Source organism: Balaenoptera borealis, assembly GCF_965194805.1.
Source record: "Balaenoptera borealis genome assembly, chromosome: 2".
NCBI classification, from domain to species: Eukaryota; Metazoa; Chordata; class Mammalia; order Artiodactyla; family Balaenopteridae; genus Balaenoptera; species Balaenoptera borealis.
Genome location: NC_138867.1, coordinates 91,350,309 through 91,371,119, shown reverse-complemented (window position 1 = coordinate 91,371,119; position 20,811 = coordinate 91,350,309). Strand labels below are relative to the sequence as shown.

At 35.4% G+C, this 20,811-nt stretch overlaps 1 protein-coding gene across 1 annotated transcript in view; it reads right to left on the bottom strand.

Moving 5' to 3' along the window:
- Window positions 1-20,811, bottom strand: part of MAN2A1 (mannosidase alpha class 2A member 1) — a 161,501-nt gene that overhangs the window by 28,312 nt on the left and 112,378 nt on the right. Inside the window, exons 13-16 of the mRNA XM_082375444.1 lie at window positions 17,722-17,887; window positions 16,167-16,385; window positions 15,305-15,427; window positions 12,288-12,402 (exon numbers count right to left, since the gene is read on the bottom strand). Of these exons, the coding sequence (XP_082231570.1) occupies window positions 12,288-12,402; window positions 15,305-15,427; window positions 16,167-16,385; window positions 17,722-17,887 (623 nt within the window). The remainder of the gene's footprint in view (window positions 1-12,287; window positions 12,403-15,304; window positions 15,428-16,166; window positions 16,386-17,721; window positions 17,888-20,811) is intronic.

Genomic DNA, 20,811 nt, shown 5'->3' with positions numbered 1-20,811 from the left:
GGGAAGGAAGTGCCATTTTTTTTCCTGCTTTATAGCCACAGTCTGAACCACTAACCTCTGCTAATTAAATGCATACATACATTTCCTTCTGAGAATTACCAGAAGAACCTGCCAACATAGCTGATCCAAACTTCTTCACCACTATTGGGAAGTCTGGGGGGGGTGGAAAAAAAAGCAAGCACATATGCTGGTGATAGAACAATAGTGTGTTCTTTGAACTAGGAAATGCATTACTTTAAATGCAGACTTTCTTTCCAGTATACTTACATTATCCAGAATATTTTTCTAAAACCAAATGAACTGTATATAAAATTTTAAAAGACAAGCATCCACAAATGAACCAAAGATGCCCAAAACCCAAAATGTAGCACTAGAGATGCTAGTATTAATGCAGCATTAGGGAAAACAGCAGATGGCTAGTGACTCTACTTTACTGAAAGCATTTATAGGGTTTTTAGTACTGCTTTATGTTTTCTCCTCTCTAGATGGACTATTATCTCAGGGGTCAACAAAATACATGAAATGAAACAAAGTCTTCACAAAGGAGACCATCATTAATTTCAAGGTATGTATCTCTGGAAAACATTTACAAAAAACATGCTTCGAGAAAAAATTAGTAATTTCACATTATCTCTAGCAATGATAAATTATTTCCATTGAGAAAATCATCTTTCTCAAGCTCAATATTATGCTCAGATCCTGTTGGGGCAACAAACGCTTAAAGCTCCTTTAAAAGGAGCCTTCACGTCCATTCACAATTCAGCAAGACATTAATTTAAATTCTGTGCCAGGGTAGACTTAAAATAAGTTCAGACTTAATATACTTATTGTGAACAAACCAAATGAAACCTGTAATGGTAATAAAAGCAAGGAGGTATCCCTGAGTTCTCAAAGAAAAATAATTATTTTTAAAAGAAGAACATGTGTGAGGGAGAAAGAAGACTGCTGACTTTTCCTATTCTGTGTCAAGAATTCCTAAGATGTGTCAGTCCCAAAGAAGCTCATGGGACTGAGGGCAGAACTCCCCAGGAAGCAGGGGTACAAACCCAGTGGTCCCAGTGATATGCTGGATCTTTGCAGGATGTGGCAGCAAAAGATACTTTTACTAAAATGGTTCTACCTGAGCATAGATGGCCAGGGCTTTCTAAGTCCTTCTAGTTTTTCTTCAATCCTGGGAAAGAAAATAGCTCCTACTTAACAAGAGTAGTCCACGGGGGAGGGGGAGCGGGTGTGGGGCCATTCCCAGGTTTCAACAGAGAACTAACTGCCCTTTTGCTAGCACCTCACACTCTGTGCCCTTGGAGAAGAGAGGATGGAGATTGTTTATCCTTACTAACATAGGCAATGAAAAGTAAAATTTAGCCAGTTCACAGGTGAAAAGCTATAACAGAGAAGCCAAACGAGTGTTTCAGAACCCCGGAGCTCTTTAATTTTTCCTCCCTAGAGCCTATGAGCTGCTCACAAACACAGACTGTCTTACACACTATCTCATATTTCAGTTTTTAACAATGTTTTGGGCAGGTGGTCAGTGCTGAATCACTGTTAAACAGAATGAGTAAAGATGTGAGAGGCTGTCCCTCATGATGCAGAAGTTAACTGGCGGGGGAGAAAGCAGATGGGCTATAGATAAGGTTCAAATAGATAGAAAGATGAGTAAGTACTTTCATTTTGAGCAAACACATGCATGTTAGAAGGTCAGTTCCTCAGGTATAGGGACCATGTATTATTTATCTTTATGCTCCCAGCACATAATAGGTACACAAGAAGTGAGTGAAGGGTTCAGCTGCATGGGGGAATGACAACAGCCAACAAGTACCAAGTGCTTACTATGTACCATACGCATACTATAGGCTTTACATATAATCATTCCTGACCCTAAGCCTAGGAGGAAATTATCTGCCCCAGATCACAAGGCCTGGCAGAACCAGGACTAAACCTCTCAACCATCATGTCTCAATAGCAGATCAACTACTGGAAAATGTTGAAATTACTTTGGGACCAAGGATTGGGAAAAGCTTTGTAGGAATGCTTTAGTAGAGAGGAGAGCTACAGATTATTTTCAAACGAGGAGAGAGGGCACTGATCTGGGATCTGATAAGCTGCAAGAGTTACTGAATTGAGTGAAATAAAATTAAGGGACAAGGCTTGCCAAAACCCAAAACTTCTTTAAAACAATCCGAAAATCTCTTTTAAAACGTCACAGTCACTTTAGAAGCCAATAAAGTAATATATATTAAATATTAAAGACACATACCCTAATTACCTCTCTTATCTACCTAAAATGAACACTAATCACGAGCACAAGCATGTTTACAGTGCACTGGTGCCAAGAGTAAAAAAAATGGGGAAACATGCTAGATGTCCATCAACAGGCAAATGAATAATAAAATCAGGTACACCCATGCTATGGAATGCTGTGTAGCAAATGAAAAGAATGAGGCAACTGTCTGTCCTGGCAGAGAAAGATCTGATGGGAAAAGCAAACAGAGCGTTTGCACAGTACGATAAACTTTATGCTGAAACAGACAAACATAATACTATACATTTCTGTAGGGGTGTGTGTGTGTGTGTGAGACAGAGAGAGAGAGAGAGAGAGAGAGAGAGAGAGAGAGAGAGAGAGAGAGAGAGAGAGAGAGAGAGAGAGAGAGCATGCAAATATCTGTATTACCTCTCTTGAGCAGTGGATAGGGGCCAGACACAGATTCCAGAGAGACTTTATGTTATATCCATAATGTGTGAAATTTTTGTCAAAAGAGTATGTGTGTAAATACACACACACACATACATGTATATAATTTGCATTTTATACATAAAAATAATTTTAAGCATTTTAAAAAAAGAATATTTTCTAAGATGGCAGGGAAAAATGAAACTAAGGAGGCAAGGGATCAGGGTCGGAAGGCAAGACCCTCTTGACTCCGTTGCTCAGCACTGGTCTTAAGGAAACCAAGAAACATACTCCTTTGAGTATGGAGAGAAAAATTGGAGGGCGCCTCTAACACATCCCCTGTGCCTGAAAGAAGAGGTGGAGCAAACATCCAGGATGGTCTAATGACTAAGTCATGCAGATGGAAAGGCTGGGGTCATGGCTCTGGGCAGCAACTGAAGGCCTCTGGAGAATCCTAGGCATATCTCCTCTGCACAATCTACTCTCTTCACGTCAGATCATTCTAAAATCTATCTGGACCAGCCTAATTCAGCCTTCTCCACCTGCCTAGATCATCTTATTCTAACAATTCTGAAATGCAAGGCATACTTTTCCAAGGAATATAAATCGGACGCCTCTCTTACGACACTGAAGTAGTTGTAAGAATGAGAGGCAGCAGCTTGGGGAAAAGAGCAAGAGAGAGCCCCTCTCTCACTCCAGCAAGAATCCAATATCTTATTAGTGGCACTCAATGTGTGCTTAGGACAAGTTATCAGATCAAGATGGAAAAACAGCAACTGGCCCACACCCACCTGGGAAAATGAAAACTGATGGTGAGAGCCCTAAGAGAGGTGTTTAAGCCTTCAAACAAAAGTCTAACTGAAATGTGACATAGATAGGAAATCAAATATAAAATAAATCCTCAAAAAACCCACCCAAGATTTAAAGCAAGGTCTTCAGTGACTGTCCTTAAAATGTGTGCTCTGGGGCAAAAATGGAACCTTGCTATCTACCTGCTGTCCTCATCCCTTTTCCTCAAATGTGTGTCTGAACGGAGAGAGGGACTGAGCCCTTATGTCATAGCAGAAGTAGGACAATAAGAGCTGTCATGAAAAACCAGGGCTTCTAATTTTGAATATCTCCCCTTCAATTTTGGGAGTATTTTGTTTTGTATTTAAATGATCAAAAATATAAGAATAACTCTCCTAGTGTGTATTTACTTTCTGACATTGTTTTTGTAAACTTATCCAACTTAACTGGGAGTTGACACATGATTATTAATTAACACACACTGCTTAGTTTGACACATACACTTAAATGACAATTCTCACAACAATGATAAATTTAGTAGGTCAACATGTAGAAAATGTTTCTAAAGAGCAAATATTATCATGACTATATTTAAAAAAAAAAAAAGTGTACTCCCATCTGAAAGTACCAAGAATAGAAATGGTAGTAATTCCCACAACCGGATGACCTTTTTATCCATGTTGACTGACTCAACTTATCATCCATTACAAGATCTAATTTATCCTCTGAGGTACCTGCTGATTTCCAGGCCTGTAAATGTTCACATTGATTATTTCTCCACAAGTGAAAATTTTAACATCTGCTTTCAGGAATACACAGTTTAGTAAATTTCATTCCAAGACTCAAATTTAAGAAAATAATGATGCGTCACTCTGTTTCATTTATAAAGCACTAGATAAATAACTACCACTGCTTACCGATCAACGTATGAGCTAGGCACTAGTCTACATACTTTATGCTCTTCATTTCAATAATTCTCACAATGACACAAAAGTAAATGCATAATAAGAAAGGTATAGCGTTTTGATCACACAGATTGCAAATTCTGGTTAAAGATTCTACCAGTTAAGTATGATATATATGAAAAAGGCCTAATAATTGAAACATACACAACAAAACTGGGAACCTGTCTTTTTTTTTTTTCTAATAAACACTGATTTTAAAAAACAACAGGTTTTTTTAAAGCCCTGTTTCGGAGGAACGTAACACCTACATCAGTAACATTCTTTTCAATTCAAAACAGACGTGGTCTAACTAACCTGGGAGGTGAATAAACAGCTCATGACCCACAGTCCAGACTTGGGCTGGTCTAGGACAGAGAAGGAAGGCTGCTGGGGTAATCTCAGTGGTCTGCCTGGCTCCACACTGACAGTCACCCTGGAGTTGCCTACTTCCTGTTCTTGCAAACATGCTCTATTCCAAGGTGCTTTTAGATAGGAAGCTCAGATTCCACTGAAACAGACCTGCCATGGAAGCATGTGGTCCTTCCTTTTCTTTTCTTTTTTTTTTAAACCACACTTTCACTATTCCTTCTCCCAGCTTAACCGAAAAAAGAAAAAAGAAAGAAAGAAAGAAAGAAAGAAAAAAAGGCAGCAGCATGCCTCTCACCCACCCTAACTCAAGGGGGGTGCTGAACAAAAACAATCTGAGGTATTGGTGTCTGATTGAACTTCAACAACTAGGGAACAAATATTTTTGCAAAACACATGGTTTTCCAATTGTTGGCTTTCAACAAAATTGAAGGTTACCTAATAAAGTTGTCAGACAGTAGATCATTAAAAATAATTGATTAATGTTTGGCAATAGATCACTGTGATTTATGGAATATAACTCAGAAGGAGTTCAAGGAATTAAATGGCATTCTCATAACTAAACTTCAATTTCCACCTACTTATTTATGTTAGCAACATTCCTTTGCCTTACATTTATAAGAACAGAAAGAATAAAATCGATGCTGAAACCTATCTCTTCTAGCAATAAGTAACATTCACCAATGAATGCATAAACATTTAGGATACAAAGGGTACAATTCATGTCATTAAGAAAACTGTTTCTATTAAAGTTTATAAAATAAATGATCAAAGTGGTAATATATATAGATCAATTATATATTTTGATCAATCATATACTATAACAATTTTTATAACTCAATCCAGAAGAAATTTAATACTTCGAGTTTTAGGATGACAGAATTTTAAAACATATATATATATATTTATTTAAAACACACATATATATATTTCTTTCAGAAGAATAATGAAAAGTTGACCAATAATAAGACTCTCAAGCATAAAGTATTATACTAAGATAAAATTTGGTGGAGGAAGTAGAATGGAAACATGAGTTCAAGGAGAAAATAATGATATGAAATTTGACTGTTTAAGAAGAGTTTGTTGAGGCTTTTTAAAAATGCATGATTTAGTATCAAATTGCTACCCATTGGATATGCTTATCTTAAAATGTCAATATTTACAGTATACCAAAAATAAAACCCTTTGCAAATATTTAAATGTATAAAGGAAAACTAGATGTCAAATTACAAATATGTAATGGACTTCGATTCTTCAAATTCTTATAGGAACAAGGAAATTTGATCTCACCCACACCACTTCACACTTTGTGATATTCTTTTCCTCTTTTCTGCCCATTCAAGTGACATTTCTCTAAGACCTAGCATCTCAAAAACTCACCTCCTTTATCAAATCTTCTCCAAATCCCTCAACCCTCCAATGACCACTCTCTCAGGCCTGCACATCCTTCTTAAGGAGATACAACACTTAGTATGTGTCAGGCTTTATGTACATTAACTCAGTTAATCCTCCAACACTCCTATGAGGAAGACTCTATTATTGTCATCATTTTCAGGATGATGAAACCAAGACCATGTAGGTAATAACCTGCACAAGGTCAAACACCTGGTAAGCGGCAGAGCTGGTTTGGGAGCTGGGAATGAAATGTACATGGGCTGACTCTGGAGTTGGAGCTCTTAACCGTCACACTTCCCTGTGTTTCCCATCCCTATTCCCTTCATCTGAGTTTAGTACAACACATATTTGTGGGAGATGATGCTATTTCCCGCTAAGAAGCTATGCCTTCAATGCAGCAGCTGCTGTCAAACAGCCCCCAAGATAACCTCCGAGTTCTGAATTTGTGTAACCAGAATGTGCTTATAGTCCCTTAAAATAACCTTCCTTTTCATGCTTGTAGGGAGTAATCAGATTTGACACATAGCTACTTATTTCATTTTTTAAAAGTTCCAATTAACAGGAAAAAAATCCTTAGCAGTCAATTGCATATTATGATATTCCAAAAATGTTTTAATTACCTAAGTCTGCCTAGCCATAACTTACTTAATGCTTTTTGCTCTTAAATCAAACTAAATATGGAACGTAGTCCTGGGAAAAATGAGAGACTGATTACAAACCATTTTAATATCCTCATGAATCTTTTTATGGAAATAAAAACAACTTCAGCGAAGCTGTGAGACCTTGTTTATAAGTGGAAGGACTCCAGGGATGAGGGGCCCAGATTCAAGCATCCTTAGAAGATGAATTTAGAAGCAAGGAGTCAAGCACCAAAGAAACTTGATGTGAAAACAAGTGTTGTTAAGATTCTTTGATGGTGATACCTAACTGACCATCTAGTCTTTCTCTCCTAAGAAGTTAAAGAACAAACTCAAGGTCACTCTAGCTTGCTTAGAGGCAAAACTAAGGATTCAGATCTCTAATTCCCAATGTGATTCTCTTATATGTTTAACTGGATACAGTTCATTTTGACTCTCTAAAAGTCAAGGGTCATGTTATGAATCCATTTAGATTATATATTCAAAACAGAAGAAAAACAAAGCAACCTCTCTTTGATAGCTAAATATGCCCTTGGAAGGAAATTATCAGTCATTTCAGCCAAAGGAAAGTCTTTTCTTCCATACTTCTTGATGGCAGTTCATTACATTTTACCCCCAGGCTACTGTGTACTTTCTTTTGGCAAGATCCATTACATGCAGTACCTTCATAATGTGTTGGTGGAAAACAGGCAAAAGTATTTACTGCATTTAAGATATTTCTCCTAAGGGTTGAAACATGGTTTACACAGACACACTCACTCACTCACTCACAAACACCTGTCTAGGAGAACATAGTCCTGAGGGGGAAAAAAAACCTTGAAGGTATATATTAACAGATCTGGAACCTGAACCTTGTGCCAGTGAAAATGAACATGATACATTGGTAACCCATAGCAACCTAATTCTTCAAAGTAGCAGTTTATGTCAGAAAATAGCACCAGTCTAATAATTACAACTCTGAAGACAAATGAAACTACAGCTCATGAATGTCACTTACTGATCATAACATCACAGCAAGATACCTATTTTTTGTGATGGTAAAATAACAAATTACTGTAACACAAGGGGGTACAGGGGTTTCTGCTTGTATTATAATCTATCTTCTAATCCAAGGTTAACGATAAAAGCTAAAGCAGCATATCTGGTAACATTTACAGCTTCAATTTAATGAAAGATGATTACACTACAAGAAAAATTAATCCCCACCTCTCCCACCTTTTCCTCCAGAAAAATGTTATTTTCTACAAACGAAATAATCTTTTAGAAATCATAAAATAGCCCTAAAAGGGCATTTCATTAAGTTATGGTCACCATAGAAAGGATTTATTTAACTTGATATAAGGCAAAGCATGATGTTTCATCAGAAATCTCTGAAATTGCTCTGATCTTTTGAAGCTTTTAAAGCTTGTGAAAGCACAAAATTTCCTCTAATTTAATATTTCTAGAAACCTTTTGAATGTAATGTCTGAACAATAATGAAAATAAAAACACAGTGTTTTTAATAGCTTAAATGATGTTAAGAGAGAGACTTTAAACTGTACTGCTTATTATTTTCAGAATCTGGAGAGAACACAAATAGAGAAACTAAAGTTAAATACCAAACCAAGAACAAAACCAGAAGTCAGGCTGCACCCAGGCCTCCCGACTCAGTTTGTTTCAAAATCAACAATGATCACACAGTTTATGTAATTTGGGAAGGGTTGGTTGATTTTTGTCCTTGACTTTGTTTTCTGAAGCTTAAATTGGGCAAAAGTTACTTTATGGAGAGAAGAATCAAAGAGTAACTAAAAAAGGAGATTGAGGAATTTAAATATATTTTGTCAGGTTTGCATTACCTTAGGTTTTAAAAGAATGTTTCAAGTAAATGGAATTTGAAAGGTTTAATATGAACAGATACTCAGTAAAGACAATCCATAATAAAACTCATTTTCTTCACCCTTCTTGCTCAGAGATAATAAAATCTTTTGTGTGATTAACTGGTTTAGTAAACTAATACAATTTCAGTATGTAATCATAAAATATTAATAGTCTCCCTCCCCCCAACCCCCATTGATCATGAATTTGGTACTAACAACAGACTCTAGTCATTAATACTCGTCCAAATAACCATATCTACTCAGTTTAAAGGGGGCAAAATTAGTCTATGTCTGAAAATAGTTTAATAAGTTAAGTTCAAGAATAGATATTTTTGTTATCTTAAGAAATTTAAAACCAAAGCCAATCTATAAAAGCTTGGAAGTTGGCTGAAGTATTCGTAACACCTGAGATCAAAAGTCAGTTTGTCTATGCATTTTGATCAATCACTCAGAAGCCTAGTTTACAAGAGGCCAAAGTTCAAAAGAGCTGTCAAGTATTTCTTAGTACAGACGCTTTAGCGCTGCATAACCAAACCCTTTTCAGGTAGTGTGAACACCTAGAGAGTCAAACAGCCTGAAGATTTCACATCTCTGTCACAGGCCTGGGTTAGTGATTTAATTAAAGCCCACTAAGACAGGATCCAGACAATCTGTGCCCTCACGCAATAGTGTATGAAAGAAAAGGACAGATGGAAATGGGTCACAGAGGCTACCAAGAAAAGGCTCCATCTCCACAACTGGGCTTTTTTTTTTTTTTTTTTTTTTTCCCCAGGAGCTCAAATACAAACATGGGAGGCTATATAGTTTGGAAGAAAGCCTTTCAGGTGATCTAATATCTCCATTTTTCACAAACTGTAGTCTTGTTGGGGAAAAAAAATGCTCCGGGCTTGAGACAGCAAAAAGAAAGATGGATCTGCCACTTTGAATAGTTACATATGCTGGTTTCAGGTTCAGTCCAAGCAAGTACAGTAAAACTCATCTGAACAGCACTTTAAGTTAACTTTACATTATATCTAACTTATTCATCTGTCATTTCCCACAAACTTCTGAAGCCTCCTGCTTCCAAGCTGCAAAAATCTAACATCAGGAAAAAAGGTTTGAGCTCAAGTTTATTCCACCCACTGAGACATCCAGAGGCAATCTGAGGTCTGCATATTTATTCTTTATTATTATTTTTGTTATGCTAATACTCTAAGTACTTCGTTCAAAACAACCTCTATTCCTTAACTGACTAATCAGAGCCAGCACTGCCACCTTGGAGAGCTGGGGGTCAGTGAATTCTCCGTGGCCCCTGCTCCTGCTAAAGGGCTGTTCGTCAGCCACTGGGCATTTCTGACTGCTCAGTAGGGGACAGGAGGGGAGGGGAAGAGGAGAAAAGACAAGCATTTAGTTCTGATGAGTGTGTGTTTATTGAAAATAAGTAAACGGGCCAAGTCAGAGCCTACTAATTTCCAAATTGGCCACTGAAGCATGATGGCAAGCTAGGCTACAGCCACAGAAGCAGAAGAGGGCCCTCTAACTTACAGAAACCACCCTTTGATATGAGACCCAGATTCCATGGCCAACCGAAGAAAACTCAGAAGTTGCATTGATGGACGGATGCAATTAAACAGAAGCAAAAGCAATTAAGCAAATACACCTGTTGAGAAGTTGGAATTTTTCTGATGAGTTGCTTCAGCAACTCTGAGACACAGCCTATCCCTAAATATAACTGATGAAAAGCAATAGTAAACCAAGCCTGATGATGGAGATCTGTGCCAAACGGTGCCATGTTATATTCAAGGAAGAACTTCTCCATTAAAACACAACAGTTTTAAGCAAACTTAAAAGTAGATAAGCACATCTCCTGTGTGATCATGCTATTTTCTACCCATAAAATGAAACCTTTGGCCACAGCTGAAGATGGAGTTTTAGGGCTCTCAGAAACAGTAAACAATGGCTTATGCAAGAGTACAAAGAGATAGCCAAAAATAGTGTTTCTGACTTAAAAGGTTTTGGGAAACTAAATAAAAGATTATTTCAAAACTACAGACTTTCTTGTAGGTAGCAAAGTGATTTCAGATAATTGCAAAAGACACAAAGTTAGTGTCTAATATGACTTTACCATCTTCTAAAAGACCTTTTACTTCTTAATTCAACATATGAATAATGGGTCATCCTGAAAACATATCACATTACTACCTAAGAAGTCACATGAGAAAGTTTGTCCACACCTGAAATTCTACCAAAAGGCAAACATCGTTGAGATCTGAAGTTTAAGAAAGTTAACTAAAAACAAAATCAAATTTAGACACTGAAATTTGAAAACTGAACTTAGTTGTCTAAGAAATTCCCTGAACATAGCAGCCTTTGCTTCCCCACAATACCTAGAAAGTAAACAGTGCCTGCCCATTCATTTTATCACTGGTTTTTAAATGCTTTATTGTCTACCTGCCTAAAGATTCTGGGAAAGAGGGCTTCCCTGGTGGCGCAGTGATTGAGAATCTGCCTGCCAATGCAGGGGACACGGGTTCGAGCCCTGGTCTGGGAAGATCCCACATGCCACGGAGCAACTGGGCCCGTGAGCCACAACTACTGAGCCTGCGCGTCTGGAGCCTGTGCTCCGCAACAAGAGAGGCCGCGATAGTGAGAGGCCCACGTACTGCGATGAAGAGTGGCCCCCACTTGCCGCGACTAGAGAAAGCCCTCGCACAGAAACGAAGACCCAATACAGCCAAAAAAAATAAAAATAAATAAATTAAAAAAAAAAGATTCTGGGAAAGAATATTTTCCTTTTCTAATTTTTCATCTTAGCTAACAGCAACAAAACATTTAAAGTGGCATTTTTATGAGGTCCTTTCTAAGAGAGTTGATATAATGGTAAATGGCCTGGTTATCAGGATTAAACTTGTGGTTGGAAGAGTACTCCATTCTAAAAACAGCGAATTCAAAATCAACCAACAAAACTGTACAATTCTGAGATTGTTTGGGAACCACAGCTCCACCCAAATCCTATGGAAGGACCAGTGCCACTGTCCACAGTTCAGTTTCTAATGAGATCAAAGGCCTATTTCTTAAAACTTGATTAACAAAGAAGCTGCTTCAATACTGTCCTAAAAGCAATAAAAACTGCCTGATTTTATGCTCTACAAGCTAAAGAGTCGTAAACAAGCAGAGAACATTTTTCTTTTAAAGTTAAATTCTAGTAGTACACTATGACAATACATTCTATATTTAAGGCAGGCCGTGTGTGTGTGTGTGTGTGTATGTGTGTGACAGAGGTAGTCAGTGATCCATTAATTGAAAGCCACATTTAATATAATTTCCATTTTATAAAATAAAAGAAAACCACTATACTGTTTTTAGATCTGAGAAATGAGCACATGACTTAAGACAAATACTGCAATAGGAAAGAGAAGATATACAGAAGAAAAGAACAAGTATATGTAAGGCATTAAATGTTTTACCATTTTTGATTATCAAAGGGTAAATACTACATTTTAAATCATATGATAAGTCTGATGTCAAGGTTAGACAGATGATTGTCATCTCCGAAAACCAATTGCTAATTTATTAAAACCAACAAAAGAAAAGCAAGAATTCAAGAATCAGTATACATTTGTTTCACATCTGCGTTTCTCTGTTTTCTTACCATGTATGTTGTACAGTCGAACTCTGTGGGTAACATGTTCAAAAAAGCAAGTCACGTCCGAAAAAAACCTTCCATGTTGCACTATGACAACAGGTGGTGTTGTGTAAACATAAGGCTGAGGAGGAAATCACATTTTTAAGAAAAGTATTTTGGCTTTTAGTTTTTCCAAGGAATGTTTATTATAGTTTCTAAACTGGCAAATGTATATCACCTGATAGTTGTAATTTTAAGTGAAAAACAAACCTTACGAGGTATCGGAATATGTGCGTGCTACAAAAATTGAATATAAGGTTTTGCATTAGACAAAAACTGCTGAAAATAGAAAATAAAAATTTTACAACCTGATTGGCCTAGATGATCTACAAACATTTCTCCCAGATATAAAAATTTCTAATGAAAATCTTTCTATATTGTCCATATGTTATTTATTAGAATGAGTAATCGTTCTATAGCAGTGACATTTTCTCAGGCAAACATTTATTATAACCATGGCTCCCTAATGTTCAGGGGTTGGGAAGGTGGCTAGGATGACCACAGGGAGTCATCTTAAGCAAACAGGAAGCAGGATTCAGAAACACAGTTTAATCACAGTCAGGTTTACTACTCTAACACTGCCCTTTTACTCAAAAGAACTAGCTGAATATAAAGCCAACTTCCAAGCTCGGAACTATGGCAACCACTGGTTTAGTTTTCATTATTTAGAATCTAGATTAAAGAAACTATGGGAATGAAACACATAACTTATATGACACAGAAACAAAATTTAAAGTATTTATGAAGAATTTTATTTTCTTAAGTATTACACACCTTAGAAAGCTCAACAATAGCATAAAAAGCTAGGCTTGCAATGTAGCACAAGATTTTCAGAACTGTGTAATTTTCTTCCAAATTTATCTCTTTGGCTAGAGAAAAATATTCTGAAATTAATATAATGCTTTATAGTTAACAAAGTTCTTGTACCTAATTACCATATAGCTAGAAAGTAATGGAGGAGAATGAAACCTAGGACGGTGATGTCCGGGCCTTTTTCTGAAAAACCCAGCTGTCTCTTTCCCTGATGTTCTTTTATTTCTTCTTTGTAAACATATGATGATTCTCTTTATCCTTCTATCTAATATTAGAGCTATTTAAAGATAAAATCATTTAAAATAAATTAGTAATTATAATTGTCCATGTATAATATTCTATAGCATAGCTACTTTTTTTTTTTAAAAGAAAATGTCAGTCAAAACAAAATGCCTGTCTAATGACAAAAGCTGTTAAGTGAGAAAACACTGATGTAGCTTATACTTAAGATCCACTGCCCATCCTGAAATGCCTACTATGAGCTGTAGCTTACCTTTAATTCCTCAATGATTTAAAAAAACAGAAACAATGACAAATAACTAGAATCCTGAGTGTGGCCTATAAAATCTCTTAAAATCTATATTTGATTTTGGTTAGCAAGCTTTTCTAGAACAAAAGTAACTTTTTCAGGAGACAGGACCCTAGGCAACAAAATACGGAGAATATTTAATTTATCTTAAAGTGGAGAAAGCCTGTGTAACTGTAAAAGCAAAGGAACAAACTCTAAAGAAAAAAAGTACAAAATTGACTACACAAAAATTAAAAACTACTACATAACAGAAGAATAAAAGAATTAACAAACTAAATGACACATTGAGGGCATAAATAGGATATAGGATTGCAATAAATAGGAAAAAGGATTAATTTTACCATATATAAAGAATACTTACAGATCCACAAGTCATATCGATAGAAAAATGGTCAAAGAACTTAAATGGAAACTCATAAAAGAAATATGAAAGATAAAGGCATAAAAATGTTCAACCTCACTAATAATCATAAAAATCTTAACAGTAAAATATTTTTCACTCATTATTATAGGTAAAGCATTTAATATGGCTAATTCTCAGAGCTTAGAATAGCATACTAGAGAGCTACTCTCAAAAAAACACTGGTGGGAGTGAATATGTATGCCATCTTTCTAGAGGGAAGATAAGTAGTACATATATGTCAAAAGCCTTAAAAGGCTTCATCCACTGACAAAAAATGACTCTTCTGTAAAGTTATTCTCAGGAAATAATTAGCACTGTACAAAAAGAATGCTACAGAGAAAGCTTATCACAGTATTACAGTAGTAAAGTATTGGGAGAAAATGTACATATGCAACAATAGGAAATTCTTTTTTTTTTCCACATATATATACACACACACACGTTTTTTGTGTGAGAACACTTAAGTTCTACCCTCTTAGCAAATTTCAATTATATAATACAGTGCTATCAACTAGTTACCATATTATACATCAGACCCTCAGACCTTATTCATCTTATAGCTAAAAGTTTTTAAACACAAAAGTGTGTATTAAAACTATGTTTTCAAAGAACATATCAGATTGTGAGCATTGTCACAATGAAAAATAAAATATGTTCATGTAGGAAGACAAAAACTTAAAAATGGGGGAAAAAAGATACGCATAGAATAAAAGACAGTAAAAATACATCAAAATGTTGGCAGGGGTTTTCATGGGCTTGTGGAATAGTTGGCAAATTTTATTGTTTTCTTCATTAAATGTGCTAAGATTTGCATATACTTCCTTTATAGTCAAGGGTAGGAAAACATTTTTTTGTTTGTTTTTTAAAGTGCTAAAATTTAAGGAGAAAAATGGCTCAGTGGTCAATCTATTTTTCTCATATGGCTAGGAATTTTGTGTCTATATATATGCCATGCCACATATGTACACAACAACACGGCAGCACCCTAATCTTAAATCAAATCTAGCTTCTTTCCATAGAGAGCATTTGTCCACTGTAGCATCCTAACTGAATTCCAATTCTGAGAAATTGTTTGTTTATCTAACATTCAACTAGAAATTGCTAAGTGTCAATAATGATATATATAATGGAGCCAACTCATCTATTCCTAATAGATAACAAAATATTGAGATGCATTTATTTTGCTCCTCATTATTCTTCAATAAGTGCTTATTCACTGCTCAGCTCACCAGCACTTACCTTGGCTTCCCCATCTGGTAAGAAGAGGTAGGCACCACTTTTGTCCTTTTTACTCGTGGTTCCATACCATGAAAACTGCACTTTTACTTCATGACTTTTACCATCTCCTTTATTTATCATTTCCTAAGGATAAAAAAAAAAAGAAAAAATTTAAGGTAACTCACGATTAAGACATTAACAAGTTGTATCTAGTTACATGTATATGTCAATTTCAAAAAAAAAAAAAAAAAAATTACCTGGCAATAGATTCAAAAATGGTAACATTCAGCCTCTAATATTCACAATTCTTAGATAAACACTCAAAATTTTATACTTAACCTTAAGATTTAAAATCTTTGCAATAGGAACAAAAAGAACACATTTCACCAAGGAGGAAAGAGATACACAAATTAAGAGATTAGACCAGTACTTCTCAAACTTTCTGTAGTAAAGGAGTGGATTTATTTTTATTTCCAATATGCATGGAACAATATTTTTTGTAAAGTACAATGAAAGTGAATTACTAGAAAAATTAAAGTGATATGCCAAATATACACTCATATTTTTTATTATTAGATTCAATAGGCCTAATTTTACTCAGCCAAATTACTTTAAAGTTTCCATAAACATTTCTAAACAGCCACAGCTTCCATACTTATCTTGTGGACAAATAACAAACAGTCCACTGAGCAGCACCGCCCACAGACCACACTTATAAGGAGCAAGTGGTCACTGTGGACCCCAAGGAGAAGGTACATATAGCTCATCTATCCTTTCTCCCAGAGAATCTGTGTCCACTTTTCCCACTTTGAAGAAGTAATCTGCATATATTATAATAAAAGTGACGAGACTTCTATAAATTTCAGAACTATTCAGAACATACCTCCATAAGCCCAGACTGACCAAACCGCAGCTTAATAAAGGAGTTCTCTAGAGTTATATCTTCTTGAGCACTTTTTATATTATTCATGTTGAAAATTCCTTTATTTGCTATATGACCATTATATAGGACATATTCAGCTAAATGTGGATTTGAACTTGCTGTTTCCAAAATCTTATATACTTTCAGTCCCAATGGTGGCATCTGTGCTAGAAAAGAGATCTTTACAAGACAAAGGAGAGAATTTATTAAAGAGAAATGTATCTACTGAAAGGAAACCATATATACTTCTAGTAAAAAGGAGAAACTACCATATTTAAAAAAGAGAATATAGTACTATTCCATAAATATGTTTTGATAACTTATGGGTAGAGTATCCACATCTCTGTTTATCCAGGGAAACTAATAACTTCAAGTGGGTGAGACTATCAAAGACATTACTGCTTTCATCCAATATATGAAATTATGTGACCATCCTCAATTGTCCTACGGTGCTTGTAATGGATGCTCAGACAGGGAAATTCTCCGTGAAGGTAAGGGTTTATTGTGAACAATGATTTTTCCTAATTATTAGGAATCTTTTAATAATACTATAATATTTCAGTACATTAAAAATAAAAATGGTAAGTGTAACAATATAAATATTAAGCACATTAGTTCAATCAACACCAGCCATCAAATGCCTGGGGTCCAGCAGACACTGAACAAGGCATGGAGGATGCACCCACCATGAGACATGACTCCTGCCTTCCAGGAGCTACTGTTCCATTCTCTAAATGGGGTGTTTCCTGTAAAATCTGACCAAAACTTGTGTTATACTTTCCTTTCTATCTAAAGAATTATGAATTTATAAGAGCAGCCAGCAACGGCTTTTAATTTTCTTTTAGAGTTCCTAGCTTATGTCTGTGTCTTTATAGAGTCTGGAGTACAATTTAAATAGTACTCCAAACTCTAAAAGTTAGATCCTTCCAGTGATATGGGGGTTCAGTTTAATATTGCTTATTTTAAGACATTTCCCCCCCAAAATGTCTATTATTTGAATCCAGATTTTTCCCATAATTATCTCAGAAAAGAAGCATCTTACTTATTTTAGGAAGTCTTTCTTTCACGGTATATTAATGTCACCTTTGCAGTGAAAAGTTGAAAGTATCCCAAGTTATTTAGAAGGATGGTATTTATCTCCATTTCAATATTTATAACTGTCATTAAATTGCGTTAGACAAAAAATTCAAAATTTTATGAGAAATGATTACTTCATGACTTCAGGAACAAGTTACAATAGATATACAAAGATATACAATATACATACTAATAACGTTCTAAAAATAACATACAATACACATACTAACAAAGATATTAATATTTTGGAAAACACAGGATCTATTTTCCTTTAGTGTCATTTAACTCACCAGTTAAATCCTCTGGCATTTACAACTTTAACCACTTTACATACACCAACTTGACAGCTCTCTCAGGGGTACGTATAATACATATATGAACTATATACTGGCTATGCTTTTTTCATGTTGCCTCTCTAAGTTCTATAGAGAGCACATACCTCATAGGCTGTCTGTGAAACAGTACTTGCTGTATCCCACACTGCACTCATTTGAATTTCCACAGGCTTTCCTGAAGCAGAGGATACTTGTGCTGTCGGGGAGCTCACACAGACCGAGACTACTGAGTTTCGGTCTTGTTCTGAAGGATTGTAGACCACAAGATACCTGCAAAAACAGTCGCTTTACTATTGGGGTCTCAAAATATTTGAACTTTTCCACATTATTTGTGAGATTTCAGGTCATAGACAGTCATAAAGCCAACACAAGGAGAAGAATTATAAGAAATAGTTTGGTAAAACTTTTGGAGAACAGGCAATTTCACCACAACAAATACCACACAGTACAAAGGGTAATGAAATAATGACTCACTTTCTAAGAATAAATGTTATACAAATGAAAGACATTAATACAACTATAATTAAGTTATTTCTATGTCCCAGAAAATGACTTATATACATATGGTTTTATTGGTCTTTCTAAAATAACCAGCCCTATACATCTAATATCCTGATCCCTGCCTAACTCATTGAACAAGAAAATACATAAATTGTCTGTTTGCATTTTAGTCACAACTAATTTCAATTAAAATTCATTTAGTTCATTCATTTTAGATCACTAAAACACAGTGAAATGTACGGCTATACATGCAGAATCACATAATTCACATATATATTTTATACACAGGGGCCCTTATTATCCAAGACAGTTGGTTCTAGAGGAAAGGTCATTTGAAGTGAATCCACTTAAAATAGAGGCTGAAATTTTATAATAAATAGTGGTAAAAAAATTGATTGGAACTTGGCTAGAAAAGGGAAATAATGACTATTAAAATAAGTTTAGGCAATATTTACAACTAAGCACAATTCTTAGAATAAAGTAGGGTTTTTGGCAAAATTTTTCCAACAATATTTTATATTAGTACATTATGACATCCTTCACATAACATTTCATTTTTACAGGATGGTTTTAAACACAACTATATTTATAAAAAATATTCAAGGACTTAATCATTTTTCCAAAAGTTCTCTCTCAATTCTTTGATATTTAAGTAATTGTCAGTTGAATCCCCTAACATCCTTGGTTTTCTCAGTAGCATAACTCTGCTGGATCCTCACTGCTTCCTGGCTTTGCCTGTGAGTAAAAACGTTCTAGATCATCATGTCACAGACTTCATGAATTATGCACTCTTTGTAACATTTATGATTTTACTTTATAAACAATTTGCATTATCTTCAAATAAAATAAGCAGAATTTCAAAGAGGATATTTGACTAATAATATAACTGATTCAATAGTGAATATTTTCATGATCTGAAATATCTTGCTTTCCTACACAATTTTGTAACTTCAGGAACAGAGAAATGAATAGTCAGTCAACCACTTCTCCCTGTTACCCATAGCGATATCAGACTTGGTCCAAGCAAGCTAGCATTGTTTATTTTGTGCATCAGAAAGCCTAGCAGCGCTCTTTTATCCTATGTATGTCCTGTATATTTCAACTGCATTGCAAATGGTTTGTCAGGAAATAAAATTAATACAGTGGCCAAAACTGAAGTGAAGGATAACAGAAAAGCACGAAGGAAAAGAAAGAGGATGTAGCGTAAAACCTATAAAATGTTTGACTTATAAATTGTTTATCAGCTGAAGCACTTTTGATTGAGACAGTACTGTGAGATACCAAAGGTAACAATATATGACAATAAGAACGTCTCTAGCTCCTATTAGGCTTGCAGTATATACATTAGGATCACAAGATCTAACTTACACCATTTACGTTCATTGAGATTCCACATGTATATGAGAAAAGAGCAGCTGAAGCATGCAGTCAAAAACATATCTACAAAGGGCACTGAAGCCTCAAAGTACTAGACAAAACCCCATTTTTATCCACAGAAGCAATTCTCAAGGAGAGTGAGAGTACTGCCCCCTTGAGAGGTGTGCTTAACAGACTTACCTGAAGGAATCTATCAACCTATTTGCACCCTCCCACTGCCCTCCACCAGAGCTTACGTTTTGCCTGATTGTTCTCCTATCACAAACACACCTGGAGAATCACAAATGCCAGGGTTCATTGTTATCAACTAGACTACACTATATTCCTCAGGTACACTGGAGAAGAAAAGCAGTTGAGGATCACTCATGTCCAGCACCAAAGATGTTCAAACCAGCATCCCAGAAATGAGTGACTTACTACTGAACCCCATGTGCCCAGAGGCTTAGAGCCAGTATGTGAAGAACTCTAGAACATGTAGTCTGAAGACTTAGGCCAGTCTCTTAATTCTGCAGAAGCCGTGAGGCAGACCTAGGTACAGAGCCCAGAATTCCCACTTCAAGTTCTTTGATGCTCTACTACCCAGAGCTGGCTATAAAGGCTCTGATAATAAAATATAATGTGTCCAAGCAATAAATTAGGCAGCAAGCATCCAAAACACTGATTCTTCCCAGTGAGGAAGAAAATGACTCAAATTTAAAGCAAATAATAATTTCAACCATACATTTCGTTTTGTACAATATTAAATAGCTTTTTATAATAAGCTGTGAACTAGGTTGTTTTGTTTCATTTTCATAGCTAATTAGTATTTGACCATAATGATGTTTCTACTGTACTGAATGATTATGTAATTATCATGCCAGGAATCTATTCAAAAACTAAATGTGTAGAGTATATAATGAGTATAAAGCTGCACTAAGAAAATAATTTTTTAACATAATTAGAGATTCACAGCATGTTCAAGTGCATCACAGCACACATTTATCTGATACACAAACTTCTATGTACATTTCAAGTAGAGTACAGAGAAAGCATTATCATACATGAATTATATTTCCTTGGGAAATAAATACAGCATCACAATTTAACTAAATTTTCATTGTCATTATCATGTTTAGTAGTCAAACATTTGTTACACTGCTAATATCTCCAAACATGAATCCTTTTAAGTCAATCAATTGTGAACGGAACCAGGAGGTTTCATATAATATCATACTCACTTATTAAAAATTAATATTATTTCATCCACACTAACAGATGAAAAGAGTAAAATATCACTGAAAAATGGGGATAGTTAATTTCTATTTTACCTTGGAAGT